At 43.6% G+C, this 17223-nt stretch overlaps 1 protein-coding gene and 1 long non-coding RNA gene across 2 annotated transcripts; both read right to left on the reverse strand.

Moving 5' to 3' along the window:
* Window positions 1-4186: 4186 nt before the first annotated feature.
* sstr1b (somatostatin receptor 1b) lies at window positions 4187-5442 on the reverse strand. The gene has a single exon (XM_079579753.1). It carries the CDS (start codon window positions 5362-5364, stop codon window positions 4258-4260), a length of 1107 nt encoding a protein of 368 aa, XP_079435879.1. The 5' UTR covers window positions 5365-5442; the 3' UTR covers window positions 4187-4257.
* A 3462-nt stretch (window positions 5443-8904) lies between these two features.
* On the reverse strand, window positions 8905-9416 carry LOC306980975. The gene is made up of 3 exons (XR_013794077.1): window positions 9378-9416; window positions 9181-9304; window positions 8905-9115 (listed from the first exon to the last, which is right to left on the reverse strand). It is a non-coding gene; the product is annotated as an uncharacterized lncRNA (long non-coding RNA).
* Between the last annotated feature and the right edge of the window lie 7807 nt (window positions 9417-17223).

A 17223-nucleotide genomic window follows, 5' to 3' on the forward strand; every position in this document is an offset into this window, starting at 1 on the left:
GCACAGTTAAATGACTGATATAAATTACAAAACTTCCTCCTTCACCAGAGCAGCACTGCACCCTCTGCTGGAATTAACTGTAACTGCATTTTATAAGGTCTTCAAAAGGGATATTTTCTAGACACAAGCGTTATATACAGTTAACCTAATGCTATGGTATCCTTTAAAATGGGCAATATAGGAGGTTCAAAGATCAAAGTTATACTTGTCATGTGGTTTTGACTCATAGGTTATGGAGTGGAACAAAAAACTGAGCTGAAGAAGCCCGTTGGATGAGAGGTGTGTAATTTATTCCTAACATTTCATGCACACCTAACCTCACTGACCTGCCGGCTTGAGCAGCTCCACAGTGAAATGAGGTAGAATCAACACGGGGCCTCTCATGTTATCTGTGTTTTCATCTGCTCACGTGAGATTACCTGTGCCCACTGTGAGCTCCGTATAGATGTGCACTATACTCTGGACACGGAAGAGCACACTGCTCCCCAAGAGAGGATAAACTTTAAACAAAGTCAAGGATCTGAACCCTCTCAGATCTCCTACATCTGGGCTTTTTGCTCATCCCCCGAGTCACAACTCAACCTGTGTTTCATCTTGGCACAGGTTACACTGAACGCTGCTTCTCCTTGTGTAATGTTTTTAATTGCTACGGCCCTTTTATATGAATAAGCCGGACGGATCTGGTTTATGGAGGTTGTAGTTGGGGGTTCGAACTGTTTATTCTTGCTATTGTTATTCTTGTCTGTAATTGTTCTTCAACGCTGAGCTTTTGCTTGTTTCTAAGGAAACAAATGTCTTTGAAGATGATTAGCATAGCGTAAGCGTGATACTGTGGGCACATTGCTGAGGTAAAGAGGAGTCATCCTGTACTTGCTTGTACAAACACAAAGTTGAGCGTTGGTTCGTGGCAGGACCTGCAATCAATACAGTGGAGGGTGACAGGCGCGGGGCAGGAAGGCAGGGGGACGAGGGGGCGAGTGGGGACTTAGAGGCGAGGGGGGTATGTTGATGAGAAACAGATGTGGGCCAGTGGGATTCCAGCACGAGCCTCTTCACTCGATGTTCGCCGTCACGTGAGAAAACAGAACAGAGCAACTGCACAAAGCGTGTATTTGCTGCACACAATGGAAAATAAACAACTTAATTCTCTGTAATGTGACGCTATCCCCCAATAAGAACAATTATTTCTTTCAGATTACATGCACCACAAATTAGAATTAAAAGTTTGTTGTGGGTAAGAATAAAACTATCCCGTCACGGTTTTTGTTTTTTAAGTCATATGATTTCAGATTTCAAAAGCTCCTATTAATTTTAATGGAAGGCTAGTGATTGGTCAGCGTATTTAGATGAAATCTTGGTCATTGTAGATTTACTCATAAGACAATTGCATAGAAATTAAGTTCGAGCTTAATTTAGTTAAGTTTAAGGGGACATGTTCGAAATTGACTTGATTTGAAGTTGCTCATGGCTAAATCTGATGCATTTGAAAGTAACTGTACCGAGTGTTCATTAATGTGCACTGTCCAAACAAAAGTAAAGTTCCATCCATCCATTTTCATCCGCTTTATCCGGGGCCGGGTCGCGGAGGCAGCCTGAGCAGAGATGCCCAGACTTCCTTATCCAGACACATGGGGGGATCCTGAGGCGTTCCCGGGCCAGCTCAGAGACATGGTCCCTCCAGCGTGTCCTGGGTCTTCCCGGGGACCTCCTCCCAATGGGACATGCCCGGAAAACACCTCCCGAGTGAGGCGACCATGAGGCATCTGAAACAGACACCTCAGCTGGCTCCTCTCGATGTGAAGGAGCAACGACTCTACTCCGAGCCCCTATCCATTTCGCTTCATTTATGCAGGCTTGAGTGATCCTGTTTACTTTGATCGTTTTGCCTTGTCCTGTTGGAACGATCTGATCTGTGTTTCCTGGGTTTTGTCGCCTAATAGATGCATAAATCATCACCTGCCCTCTTCTGACCCGTGTTGTGCTCAAACTGTCTTCATCACGACCACCACTGATATGTTAACCTGCCATTAGCTAAAATGATTGCTTGTATCTTATTTTTATCAAAAAGCAATGTAGATCTTTCCAAGTTCAATCTTTACTCCTTACATACTGTATCATTTCCGTGCATAACATTCATTAAAACTATGAAACATGAAATAGCGCTGAGGTGCCCCAAATTAGCATTATAAGCCTCAATTATGCATCATACCTGCCTTATCTCACTTGATGGAGTTGTCTTGCAGGTGGTGCGTGTGCCGTGACTGATTGCCATTGGCTCATATTAAAGTCATAGAGCTGCGCAGGGAAAGCAGCGTCCATTTTGTCACAGACCAGTGCTTCCAAAAGAGCTGGGTAATTGCACTTCGGTGTTCGCTGCGATGACAGATATGTGAGCACACAAGGGGAGGAAAGATATTACGTAAATGACTGAGTTTCATAGATTCAATTTTGTGTCATGTTACGTCTTTGTAGTACACTGTGTGGGTTTGGTTCATTTACATACAAATAGCATCATTTAACAGTACATTGGCAAGACGGTTCATGCTCCGCCATCTGATACAAACACGTTAGGCTTTTTTTCTTATATTAGCCCTCAAATCCTCCCAATGACTTGTGTTAAGGTGTATTATTGCACATTACCTCAACCGAAACTCATCTAACTTGAAATTTTGTGCTTTTACTCGGACACAGAAGCCCAAACCCTTCTAGTCCATTTGTCTCCATTAAAGAGAGTGCACCCCGCTGTAAACCAGACCTTTGCAGCATTTTTACTGGCCTATCTCCGTGACCTCACCCTCTCCTCCTAATAACCCCATTATACAGTCTGTGTTAAACGTAAATCCACTGTCACTGTGGTAGACCGTCTACTTTATACTGTATGATGTGCTCACCGCTATAACACTTTTAGCTGGAGGAGAAGAAAAGCCGCATTGTGCTCAGCGTTCATTTGGTTTGAATTAAACATATGATAATTAATGCACAGGACCACATAGCGCCGGTGGTCTGTGCTCGCTGCTGGTGACTGACTACAGCAGCAGAAATAGTTATCCTTCATTACACTTCCACTGCCATAATCACTGAGCTTATGGCTCACTTTAAACAGTGATGCTCCCTCAGGGATCAATAAAGTTTAATGAATTTAGTTCAATATGAATGAGATGCAATTCCTAACATACAAATGAAGAGGCGGCCAATAACGTGTAGCGCATTAGGTTAGTTTTAGTCTAAAAAATAAAACAGTAAGTCTAGAATTTAAAATATCGTTTTTTTAATGTACAAAGATGAAGTGTACGTAAACACATAAACACATTCTTTGTGACATGACAGAAGAAACATTGGTTTTGTCAAACACTAAACAGCAAACAGGAACAGATCTGTACAGAAATACACTACATAATAAGAACAATAATGATCTTTTTTTCCTACTCCCTCTGTATAAAAAATATATGATTTATGAAATATAAACAAAAACACATTAACTTTGTTAACTTTGTTGAACACACGCAACATAAAAGACATACACATTACATCCTATACAGAAGCATATGTACAAATGTGTTTCTTGGTAAAGTATACAGTAACGTATACTGAATTAGAGCCAAGGTCCTGCAGTAAAATAGCTACATTTACTCTTCATCACAACACCATCTACATAAAGTCATTTGTGCTTACATTCAGCTGTGCGTTACATTCAGCGTTTAGTGGAACAATAAGATGTGCTTTAGAAAGCATGTCAGATGTCAAGAGCCACTGAACAAGCAGAGCCTTCATTAGTTTCTTTAATCTTCCATAAAGTCATACTGATTGTCAGTGCTTTTGCTGAATAACTTAACATTTGGACTGTGAACAGGCACTGTGTGCTCAGGTCACATCCACTAGATTGGTCAAATCAGAGGATACATTTCTGAGAACTTCAACAGCACAAGCATCACCCAACACTCTCTTCATTTGAAAAGAGATGTAAACAAAGTCAAATGGGTTTTGTTTGCCACCCAATCTTAAAATACTGTGACCATTGTTCATACCAAAACATCTTTGAAACCTGACTAGTTATAAGCTAGCCAACTGGGGAAAAATAACGCCACATGGTAGATTTCCCAAAAAGTAGATCCAATTGCCGCTTAAATGCTGCAGGCTTTTGTCTGTGCATTTCAGTGATTATACCTTCTGTAATACTTTTTTGCCAGGACTTGTCATTATACAGTCATCACTTTGTGGATTCAGACACTTCTGTATATTGAACAGTCCTTCAGAGAGTCACACGGTTGTTGTGCGTGAGGTGTAGGTGCCGTTGCGGAACACCATGTCCGATGCCAGGTAGTCCTTGGGGATGTCCAGCGGCCCGCAGGTTGGTTGTTTTTTAACCGCCACAGCACAATAGTCCACCTGCTCCGCATCCAGCCCATTCTCTAACCAGCGGAAACACACGATGCGCTGGAACGACCTCCGAAAATTGTCCGACACAAAACCGTAGAGAATGGGGTTGGCGCCGCTGTTGGCGTAGCTGAGGATGACGAACAGCTGCGTTATCATTGGATCGGGAGGTCGGTGGAACACGCTTATGAGTTGGACAATGTAAAACGGCATCCAGCAGAGGACAAAGACAGCCACGACGAGAAGAACCATCCTGGTGATCTTCTTCTCTGATCTCCGACGTTGGAGCCAGCCTGCTTTCAGCCCAACGGCTCGCATCCTCGCCACCATCAGGCAGTAGCACAGACAGATCGCGCCAACCGGTAGCAAAAACCCGAGTAAGAAGGTATAGACCACGAACGCCTCTGACCAAGCTGCTTCGGGCCACAAAAAGTTACAATCCACTCCGCCATCTTGAGCAGGTACAGTATCGGCAAAGATGATAATCGGTAAAATCACAATCAGCGATAGCCCCCAGACGCAAACGTTGACGACTTTAGCTACAGTCGGTCTTCGGTAGCGGGCGGCCTTGATGGGGTGCACCACCGCTACGTAACGGTCCACGCTCAACACGGTAAGGCAGAAAATGGACGTAAACATGTTGATCCCATCGACGCTCAACACTAACCTGCACATCAGCGAGCCGAACGGCCAGTGGCGCACCGCGGCCGACGTGGCGAGGAACGGTACGCTCAGCATGAACAGCTCGTCGGCTATGGCTAAGTTCAGGATGTAAATGTTCGTCGCCGTCTTCATTTTGGCGTACTTGAGGATGACGTAGATGACCATGGCGTTGCCGGTGAGTCCCACGCAGCACACCAGAGCGTAAATGGAGGGGATGATGATTTTGCTGGCGACCGGTTCATGGTAGTAGTCGTCGTAGTCCAGGCTTGTGTTGTAGGGGAGTCCGGTCGGGTAAGCGCCGTAGTCAAAGCTTACGTTAGCATCCATTGCGTATTGATGGTTTTTGTGGACCAGTTCTAAACACGTGGATTGGGGGAGTTACATGTCAGCTCACCTCCTAGTTTGTTCTAATGTAGCTCAATTAAAGAGGTAAGTGATTCTAAACTTGCCTACATGTTGTTATGTAGTATCTATATTGATGGGTAAATACATCTATGTGCTATATAAACTGAATAATGGAAAGACGAACAAAAGCCTGACTTAGCTGAAATAGGACATTGCCAAAATATAGAGAGATTTTGATCTTTTGTACAAGTTTCAGATAGACAGTCAAAAAGACACTTAGTTGCCATCATAGATAAATGGATCTCATAATACTCATCAGCCTGGGTCAAACACACACAGATAGAGGCAAAGTGTTGGTTGATCCGCCTAGATTGACGAGGATTGTCCTTGTTTGTTGGTGCACTTTCCCAGGAGCTCTCTCAGAAATTCACTTTGCATCCCACTTTCTTCCAAAGGATGGCGGGAAAACAATCCTGTGCCATTTTAGGAGTAAGCGGGTTGATCTGCCGTTAGGGGAAGCATGGCACGTCTGGATTGAGCAGAGGCACAGCTCCCTCGGGGGGAATTCATATCGAGTCCTGTCTTTTGTTTGTGTGAGGTTGACGGCCCCCGGAGCGAAGACAAATAAGGTTTTCTTTCAGACGGTGCTCCTCCTTCGGGAGGTGGCCGACCCGGATCTGTGCGACCTGGGGTAGGTGGAGAAACAAAGGGGAAGACAATGGATTGGTTAGACTATCAGCATTTGTTTATCACTTGTCGTTTAAAAAGTTATTTGCATAAAAATCAAGAGAAATGACCCGGCAACCAATCCGCAGAAGAGGACGGACGGCTGCCATTTTCAACATCGGTTCTATGGCTGCAGTAAATACTCGGACATGTCACTTTAACCCAGGTGTAAAGCGAATCCAGCGAAAACTAGGTTTCATAACAACATTCATAGTTCATGTAAGACACAAAGTAATGCTCAGCGCCAAAATGAAAATGTGCACTTTTTTGTTTAAAGGGGGGGGGTATTATGCAAAATCGACTTTTTCAAGCTTTACATCATGTTTTTATGTCATTCCCTCATTAAAAACATGCCTGAAGTGTTGCCTTGGCACATTCACGTATTTTTGAGCAATCTGTAAAAACTCTGATGGCGGCCATTTTAGGGATAGGTTTGCCTGAGTCCTCCTAGGAACGCCCCCACCTCCTGGAGACGCCTCCGAGCTTTCGTCACCAGCCGAGTAACCAACCACTGCTCCTCAGCAGAACCCCCTCCCCACTGATGCCACAGACAGAGTGTGGAGGGGGCGTGTCGGAAAGGGTCAGAGGTTCTTAAAGAGACAGAGGCCTATTTCAAGACATTCACTACAGACATTTTAAGAGAGACATTTTATACAAGAAAGTTATTCTAATTTACTGCATTTACAGACCAACAGAAGGTTTGGTCATCATTGTAGTGTGATATAGACTGGTGCTATGGGATTGAAAAAAGCATAATACCCCCTCTTTAATGCTGTATGTCAACAAACTGCATTTCAGTGGGTTACATCATGTATAAGAGTCAGGCTGTTCCATTAGCTGTCACCTCCCACTAAAAAGCAGTGACTTTATTCACCAGCAACCAGGGCTCAAATGTGCGGCTACACATTTTTACCGGAGTCTCACCGGTATGACTGCCCTGATCCCCACGCACTCGTCGTCAGACAACTTTTATCACTGCAAACACTGATCAGGATGTGCTCTAACACAAAGGAGAACTTACTCAGATGAGCATTTTAATATCACTACTGTCATAAACTCCTCGTTCCAACGCCTCAGAACGGCTTCAGACCAGGCTAGACCATAAGCACAATTTTGTGTTTCCATCAGCAGAAAATGCGAGACAAATAATTCTAAGTTTTTTAGATGCATCATCAATTACAGTGAAAGGATTCTGAATCAATGCAGCATTGAAATCGGGGTTTAATAAATAATATTAATATGAATAATATTGACTAAATAGCTATTATTTAAAGGAGCTAGATGCAAGTTTGTCATTTTTATACTCACTACTGCCACCTCAGGTCTTTCCCGTAACATAAGTTCTATATTAAAGGAAAAGGCCACCGTTCTTCCACACTGAGATATGTTCTCACCTGAGCTCAGACGTGTTGATACGTATCTGTCTGGTCTTTGTGCCCGTGGAAGAGCTCGGTCGTTTCTAACTTCACCCCCTTTTGGAGCTATAGGAATATGTTTGGAGAGGCCAAAAGCTAACAACATCTTTGGTCATTGTGCCTGACTGAGCGCACGCACAAAAAGCAGACAGTTACGCATCAGCTCGTCTTAGCTCAGGTAAGAACATATCTCAGTATGTAACAACGGTGGCCTTTGGACCCGAATCAACACCTTTTTTAGTTTCTTTTAACTAAAAAAGGTGTTGATTTTTTTGCGATTAGGCAGTCGCAATTATACAAGGATTACAAAATGTGGCAGTACGATAAGTGGACCTGTTTTATAATCCTCTAACCCGCAGCACCTCACGGACCACAGCGGCGCGTCAGCGGCTGCTGCGAGTCTGAGTGCGGAGACACTTACCAGTGGAGCAGGTCAACTTGAAGGAAACTGTGTCCAGCTGTATCAGAATAAACAGTGTGTCCAGACTTACATCCACCAGAAAAATAATTAAGTCAGCGCGTGAGTTTAGAGTTAGCCCAAAGCAGGGTGTGCAGATGCAGCCCTCGCCGTAAACTTTAGTAAATTAGTTTTAGGCTACAGATCAATTTCCCCTTACTTTATATTCATTTGTCATAAATTAAATAAATATATGAAATAATTAAATAGATTCCAGAAATAAACAGCCAAATTGGCAAGATACTAAAATTAAATTAAACAACTAATTAAAAAATTTCATGATAAAAATATTAATGTAACAAACGATTATTTTAAAATGGAGTGAAATATAATATTCTGTGCTCCTTTAGAGCTGTGTAATGTTAAAACAAAAACATTTCACTGTTTATTATTTACTTGGTCGGACAGACTCACGCACGTAAACATAATTAATAAAGGCGCACCGACGCAGACACCATCCAGTAAAAAGTTAGTCTGCAGCCCTGCCACCAACCTAATCCATACAGAACTGTCCCTCTGGCATTCAGATGAGAAAAAACAGGAAGTCTCCAAGTCTTAATTAGTCTTCCAGTCCTTGATGGGCCATTAGTTTCGCTCCGGCGTTCCCTTGCCTTCTGTCGCCTTCTATTCCTCTCATCTGTTTGAAGTTGCTCAAACACTTGTTGGTGGCAGAACATGCCCTGGACGTGGCGCTCCTTTGATTGCAAGCAGATATTATGTAACGTGCTTTAGGCCACATCGACATTTCGACATCTCTTTGCCCACAGCGGTTTATGAGGGTCTCCGGGCTGAAATGATGGCCAAATAATGTAATAAAAAGCAGATGAAAGTGTGACAGAGTGGAAGGCTTTAGCTTAACACATATGTACCACATTAAAAGAAAAGGACCACAGGTTCGTTCATTGAAGAGGCAAGTCGTTCCAGTAGTTTTATCCAATTTATTTTCTAGATCGAATTAAGTTAAGTTGCAGTCGTCACTTGTTCAGTTCCAGTTCAGTTCATTTCTTTAACAAAAACAAAAAGGGATGGCAAACATCCGTTTGTCACGTTTCACAGTTCACAGAGACACTCTTCGGCATCACGTCCGGGTCCACAAAGCAGCAGTGGTGATTGTTGTTATGCAGGCGAATTGTTCCTAAAGATGAATAGTGTTAGCCTCTAAACTTACGCCAGTCTATGTTACATGTGCAGCGCACATACCGCTTTTGGATCCATCATTCACGCGGGGACGTCATGCTTCGCGTACTGGCCCGTGGGGAACCACACCTCCCACCTACAGCACCGCCATCTCGCACTGCGCCTGAAGCGCACCCCAGACCCATAGCTGCACCAAACACAGGGCTCGGATTAGGGCTAACATTTGAGGAAAGTCACGCTAAAGTATTGTTTGTTTTTACCTGCTCACGAGAGCCCGAGCTACACCACCTCCACACCAAGCAGACGGAAGAACAAGAGGTCAGAGGTCGAACGCAGGTAGACTGTGCCCTTTTATACAGCGCCCCCCAGCTGACGGGCGGAGTAATATCGACAGCTCGCACTGTTACAAAAGTGAAGACGTTTGAATGCGGGGCCCATTAGAGCAGAGAGGATGGTCTCCGTCCGTCTGTTTGATCGCTCAGATCCTGGTTAAATTCAGGATACGGTTTGTGTTTTCAGCAGCAGGTTATTTAATGCTTTGCCGTGTTATATAGGCAGATACTTGCTTAGTCGTTCAGTCATTTGTGTAACCACATTTTGCAGAAACACAAGTCAGTGAAACAGATTCCTTCTTCATCTCTTAAGTCCTGCAACCTGTCCTTTGCTTCTCAGCTCACAAGCCTTTGTATACAGTGAGCAGAACACTCCCTCCCCTCCTTTCCAAAGCTGTTCTTCCATCCCATCTCCATCACAGTAGAAGAGCCATCCGCCTCCTCAGCTCATTGTATCTGACCATCATCTATCATTTCTCAGGAGCTGACACTAAATTGATATGACACATGCCTGTAGCCTTGAACCTTTCTATTTTCATGTTGAAAACGTTTCTATGGCGGCACGGTAGCGCAGCGGTTAGTGCTCTCGCTTCACAGCTAGAAGGTCCGGGTTCGATTCCCACCAGGGACGGGGCCTTTCTGTGTGGAGTTTGCATGTTCTCCCCGTGTCTGCGTAGGTTTCCTCCGGGTACTCCGGTTTCCCCTACCACTAAAAACATGCACAATAGGTCAGGATGAATGATGTGTGTGAGTGAATGGTCAGAGGGTGGTCAGAGGGTCCGTTGGCGCAGACGTATGTAGTCGCGAAAGCGCTTCTGACAGTCTCCCCCAGGGGAAACTGAAGCTACAAACGTAGCTTTCCACCACTGAGTATGGAGTGAATGTACAATTGTCTCATGTAAAGCGCTTTGTGACTATATGTCTGTGAAAGGCGCTATATAAATAAAGATCTTCTTCTTCTAAAGACCTTGTTCACCGTCTATACTTTTGCCGTGCAGTGGATTTGCACACTCTGCCCGATGTCTTTTTCTACATTGTGCGTCTTCGCCGTTGTCGAAGTGAATGGGAAAGCATAAATCGTAATGAAACCCGCTCAAAAGCCTGTTAGCTATCCTGTTGGTTTAGCTGGCGGCCTGGGCACACTGTGATTTAAGGTTGGCTTGCTGTAGATCCTCTTTACCGAGGTGTTAAATGCTGTTGAGACAAACTGGTCAAGTAATACTACAAATCATTCCCTAACCATTTCAACGGTAATGATTATCTGCATACAAAAGTCCAAGTTTAGTACATGTTTAACGCACCACGACATCTAAAGCTTTGATGAATATTGAATGGATCCCAAGGTGAAGCCGACAGATTGTCCCCTCTGGCCTTTCAACTAAAACGAGCAATATTCCGCCTCATGTAAAACCTGCGCGCACCTGAATGCAAATGATTGGTTGGAAAAAAAAGAGAGTATTTGAAAGCGCATTTCCTGTTCATTTCGCAGCTACCGTGCTCTGTGATTATGAAAATTGGAGGGACGTTTTCCAGCAATTTTCTCCAGCGCAGGGGCTCAATTTGAGGCGGGCTCTCAATGGCTTATTTTCAAACCGATCATTAGGCTCACGTGTATGGATGTAAGCTTTAATATACGGACTGCATAGGAGGCCCTTGGACATAAAGATATCGACCGGACAGCGACATATCAAACTGTCTGACACGCTGGAGTGCTTCTGGCGGTTTACTCTCTGCGGCAGCCAAGCGCAAACTGTGAAATGACAGTATGATTTAGACAAGACCAATGTAATGGAGAGAGTGCATCACAGAGAGGTCACAGGATGATTATAGTTTAATATAACACTTGAAGGCAGTACGTTCTGTGCTAAGGAAACCAAGCAGGGGATATTGTATTCATCGGTCCACTGCAGTGCAATTACTAGAAAAGTTGTCTCAAAGCAACAACAGATTGAGCTCAGCATTTCACTGCTGCTCTAATGAGAGAACATGTTTTAAGAATATGGTACAGCGACTGCTGTCCCTGAAGATAACCGATGCTTCCTTGTTTACAAAGCAATATCATGGGCCTTTCCTAGCCTCGAAAGCATTTATTATTTAAAGAACATTTACAAAATGTTTGCCTCGGGAATACCCAATTATTTACAACCGGAGGAGAGACTAATCTTCCTGGGTCCAGTCTCAAAGTCACAGTGAATTTATGCGTGTACACAACACAAGTAGCACAGTCCAATTCCAGGTTCTTATCATTTTATACTTTTTATAAACATGATTTCTTTTTTTACATTCAATTATGAGCATGGCGCATTATGAAAGTGATATGTGCATTTGTCTCGTCAGAGTCACATTTGCAGCTCTTGTTTTAAAGGTGCATTTTGCAACTTTTTATGCTAAAAAACAAGTTGACATCCGTGTCACCCTCATTTGAAAACTAAGACCTACAAAACTGATTGTGACTTTTTTGTTGCGTTGTTGTCACTTTTTTCTTTGTATCTTCATCCTCGTTCTTTCGTCGCTATTTTGACGCTTTGTTCGATAAGCTTTTAGATTTGGGTAATGCCAAACTGGAGAAAATGTGCTTGGTTCATGTGGGGGTTAAAGCAGTACTAAGAAACTCATGAGGCCATAAGCGCCACCAGAGGTATGTTACAGTTTTTTACTCATTAATTGTCCGTGAGAGTAAATACTGCGCTGGCAGAAAAGACACAGGGAGAGAGGGATTCTGTACATCCAATTACACAATGGAGATCATTTTTTTCTCACAAAATTTGCTGCAAATACCGTTTAAGTGGTTCTAGCCCGCAGTTAGCTTTGCCCGTTAGCCTGTTAGCTTCTTCTTCATGATTTCACTAGTGTGTATTGGGGCCTGCGGGTCAGAGCAGGGAAAGTGCGGTTTTCTGACCATAGACACCGGGGGGAAAATGATTTATTAAGGTAAACAAGTTACTTAGTACTGCTTTAAGAAGTTAAGTTATTACTAATAAAATGTAAACTATGCATTAGTTTTCACCATTTTATGTCTTCACATTCGTTTTATACGTTCAAAGCCAAACATTTCTTTATTTCACCAACTCTCATTGTCAGGCGCTCCTGCAGGCTTGTTAGTCGCCTTCAACGCTCAGACGGAAGAAATCCCCTCTGTCTTTTATTTGTAGCCACAATCTAACCCACCCGAAAGTACTGTATGCCTCCCACTCACTACTTCAGATATTGCATAACTTGGCACCCGGCCTCGCGGCGCTAAAGTGCGATTAGTACGTGTTAGCTTGTTTATTAAAACTTCTTCATCTGCAGAGTGACTCAGTGTTTATGCATTAATGGAGTTGTTTTGAGAGATTCGCTGGTCGAAGTGCTGCTGGTTCTGTTCATGGCAGACGAGGGAAGTAGAGGTGATTCAGTCGCAAGTGTTTGGCAAACTGGGCGAGGTGCCATAATGGAGAGATTGATGGTTTTGCATAATTTGTGATTTGTGGAATTGTGCCTTGCTAATTAAAGGACGTTCTGAGCTTTTAGCACTTTTAATTTAGGCCTTGCGTCGGCAGTTACCAAAATGGTTATAGTTTCATGAATGTTACCAAAACGTTGAATAAGCTGTGCTGTGGCTCGAGAGCCTTGGTGCGGGGTAAGGAGGACGCTTCCTGGTTTCAAAGGGCCGCGGGCGTTTTGGGTAGCTCGCCATCCCTTTCCAATAGCTCCACAAAGGCTTTCTACATTTCTAAATCAACTCAATAAGTCATACTTTGGATGCTTTCTGAACCTGTTGAACACACGCTCCAAACTTTTAGATAAATTAGATTAATGAAATAGTGAAAGGAAAGTTAAGTCATTAGCTTCCAGGACACCGGCAAACACCATCTACACATTTTGCACGAGTTTCTTTATAGCACAAGTAGATCGTTGCCATTTTTGTTACATAAAAGTAGCTTGCGGAGTAAAAAAGGTTAGAGACCCCTGTATTAAAAGGTTTTGCGCCACTTCCAATTGATTTTGATGAGGGAACAACATTGTACCAAGGTAGCCTAAACTATTCCTAAAAATGAACACTCTTGTACTCAAGGGTGGTGTCACGTATCGCCTCTACAAGTTTTGTAAGCCGTGACGAGAACAAATGTGGACAAATGCTGCCTTCTGGTGGGAGTTATGGAATCATTCAGAGGTGCCAAGGCAAATACTAGAGGACAGAAGCAGCTAAAAGACGACTATGTTGGTAAGCAACGTGCAAATGTTATGCTGGCATCAGCTAAAGTTGCGCTAACAGCGGCTAAATGCTTATCTTAGAGCTAAAGGCTAGTGTTGAAAAATGATAATATAACATGTAAACAAGTAAATATTAAACTTAAATTTAAACTACTAACAGGACGATTCTTTTTTGCGCAGGCTCGTTCAAAACTTTGCGCTAGTTTTATTTTTTATTTTGTTAGCCGCGTTAGCCTCAAGACAAAAACATCCACCGTTATGAACACGGAGTTTCCTCCAGTGAAGTCGCTACGTCTCATGTAATATTTTCTAACCTTGCTACGTCACATCTTAATTTTTACTCGCTGTCCTTTACCAAATCTTAAGCTATTTCTTCATTTCTGTGGGACCTGCTAATTTTTAATGGAAAGAGATAACGGACAGATAGGACAGCGTCTGGCTGACTGTCCAGGCGTAAATCACGTGGGGTCACTGTGCATGGAGCCCATTGTCTGCCAGTGGAAAAGTGGCTTAAGACGCCCAACCAACCCGGCCTTTTGTGGCTGAAGTTAGTAACAGTATCTGGCACCTAAATGATCTCGCCCACATCGATATATAGCGATTTTCCTGTAAAATGTCCCTTTTTTTTGTTCAGTGATTTTTTAGTTGTTCTGCCATCAGAGACCCAGAGGACTCCAGACCAAGTTCCTCATTAAAGAGTGGAAAAAAGCGGCACGGTAGCGCAGCGGTTAGCGCCTCCGCTTCACAGCTAGAAGGTCCCGGGTTCGATTCCCACCAGGACTGGGCCTTTCTGTGTGGAGTTTGCATGTTCTCCCCGTGTCTGCGTAGGTTTCCTCCGGGTACTCCGGTTTCCCCTACCACTAAAAACATGTGCAATAGGTGAATCCTCCAGCCAGGTGATTCTGACCATCAGCCTGGCTACACATCATGGAGATGGGTCCCCGGGCGCGGCACGGCCGTCGACCACTGCTCCTTACGGGTTGCCCCAGTGGCATCGAAGGATGGGTTAAATGCAGAGGACAAATTTCCCTATGGGGACAATAAAGTCTACAAACAAACAAACAATGTGATTGGTATTTTATTTTTTTGCAGTCTGTGTCTGGCACCACTGCATTGAGGGAAAAAAAAGTCTGTGAATGTAGCTTTCCCTGACAACAGCAATAAAACTATCCAGTCACTGAACATGCATGTCTTTGTGTACATGCAGGTGAAACAGTCTAATTATCAAACAGTGGTACTGAAGGGTCTCGGTTGTTCAATTATATAGTTTTACACAGAAGTCTTCAGTTCATCATACCAAAAACTCCATCTCTCCTGCGGTACGCCGGAGTTCTTTCCTGAAAGTTTAATCAAATTTGGATCAATATTTTAGTGTCCTTCTGCCAACATGACCTTTCTTCCTTAGTTAGTTGAGTCAGTTAAAATGAACTGTACAAAACAGAACTGCAGCCCACACAGGCATGAAATGGAAGTCTCATTTGTTGTACACTGTGGAAAAGTCAATGTCAATGAGGAAGAAGAAAAACACGACAAGACCTCTCGGTTCTTTCTACGCAGCGGGCTTTCTACAGAAACACACATTTGTGAGGCCACATCAGAGCTGCCACATCCAACTAATGGAAGCCTTTTACCGAGATTAGGCTGAACTCGAGGGCGAGGGAAGAGGGGAGAGGAAAGATTTGAAGAAGTACAGCTTTTGTCAAACAGAAGAGAAGTTTCTCAGTATCCGTCTTGTTTTTTCGTCGACTCTTGTAGGTGTTTTTTAGTTGCATTCTTCAGGACCACCCTCACGTCACGCTATCAGACGCCGCATATCTTCGGATGAGCCCATTCGACAGCGGGGGGGCAGGTCCTGACACACGCAGAGCCGAGCAGGACTCAGCCCAATTGCACAACATAATCAATGGCCTCCACCAGACGGGAATTGCAAAATCAAACTTGAGGAGACTGACTGCATTCTCTTGTTTGACTTTTTTCCCCCCACAATGACACACATCTACACTCCGCGTAGGTGGGGTTCTGTGAGTCTCCTGTGATTGGTTAGAAGCAACAATAGCTGCCTTTGTCTTCAATCAATACCTTGCTAGCTAACGCCGAGGTAGCTGATGTGGTCTGAGATTAGATTTAGGTTTACAATTTCCTGCTCATTCCTCCACTGTGTCTTGCACTGCTGTCCATCTGGTGCCTAAGAATGCCACGTGTGAGCAAATTGGATCAGTCGGAAAGACCATGGGACACAATCAGGATGGCTTTAATATGTATAAGCTAGATAAATTGAATTGCCTCCTCGGGCTGAATAAAGGTTTTTGAATTGAACTGAATAGAGAGAAAACAAAATGAACCCATGATCCATCACCAGAGCCATTCTGAGCAGTTCCTCGCGCCGCCATGGATTTGATAACATACCCTTAGATCAAAGTGATTGTATTTTAAAATGTGTCATTCTTCACTAGTATCTGTACCAATTCGAAATACTAATCAGTCCACTCTTTCGCTCATTAAAGTGGACTTGCAAAAATGCAGTCAAGACGTGAATGTGAAATTACTAGCGCCTAGTTACGTACTAACTCCAGCCTGTAGGGGTCAGTATATTCATCATTTTCAGTAGCTCTTTAGTTTCAGCGTCTATTTGATGGGCAAGGGGCCTTTTCCACTCGTCATTTCTTAAACACACAAGTTTATCATAGTCTTGTTCTATATGTTCAATGTCTTTCCCCATAACCAATCTATTATCCTTTCCACGCATTGTTAAACCCTGCTTCAATCACAACAAGCCTGTTTAGGTTGTCTAAACAGGCTTTGCTTGTGCCTGGCTGTTGCTTAGCGATGTCCCCAGCACATCACCAGACAGAGGCCACTCGAGCACCTCTCACTGCCCGAAGAGGCAGGGTCACATGGCCAGTGTCCTGCACAGTAACAGGAGCTCTAATGAAGTCACCACACGGTCTGATCCTCTTTACGCAAACGCTTTCCACGGCTCAGGGGGTCATTCTTCATTTACATTAGGGACTGAATTAGCCGCAGAATAAATGAGCAAATCTAAGCGCGACGTAAATATTTAGAGAGATTCCTGAATATGTAAAAATCGCTCATGTTTTAGCAATCCTGCATATTTAGTCCGTCTCCCATTTGAGCTCTCAAAACGCCAGCCCACACTCCTGTATACGCCAAGGTTTATTGATAATAATACAAATGACAATATTCAATAACTCCTTGAATGATCCTCCATGATCCTCCTCTGAGTTTTTAACGCATTTTCCATTTCTTTGTAGTCAAACTTTCTTCATTGTTCTCCTCATCGCTGTGCAAAGAGGGACAGGCTTGCGCCCTCTTCTGGCTTCACGTTTAACTACATCTACTACTGCATGTTAATGTAAAGTAAGTAACATGAAATAATGATGCTGATCTCAACAGCAAATCAGAGTCTGGCAATATTCACACGGACCAATGAGACGAGCTTTCATGAGGAGTGGCTTTCAGGGCCAATCAGGAGGCAGCGTTTACTCTTGAAAAATCTCTCTCTCCTCAGTTTAGGATCTTACAGTCTCTCACTTTAAGTCATTGTAGTTTTAAAAGCCTG

The sequence above is a fragment of the Gobius niger genome (genome assembly GCF_951799975.1).
Source record: "Gobius niger genome assembly, chromosome: 21".
Classification (NCBI taxonomy): domain Eukaryota; kingdom Metazoa; phylum Chordata; class Actinopteri; order Gobiiformes; family Gobiidae; genus Gobius; species Gobius niger.

What these genes read in the sequence shown, in the direction of transcription:
- sstr1b (XM_079579753.1), bottom strand. Translation starts at nt 5,364, where the DNA reads ATGGATGCTAACGTAAGCTTTGACTACGGCGCTTACCCGACCGGACTC.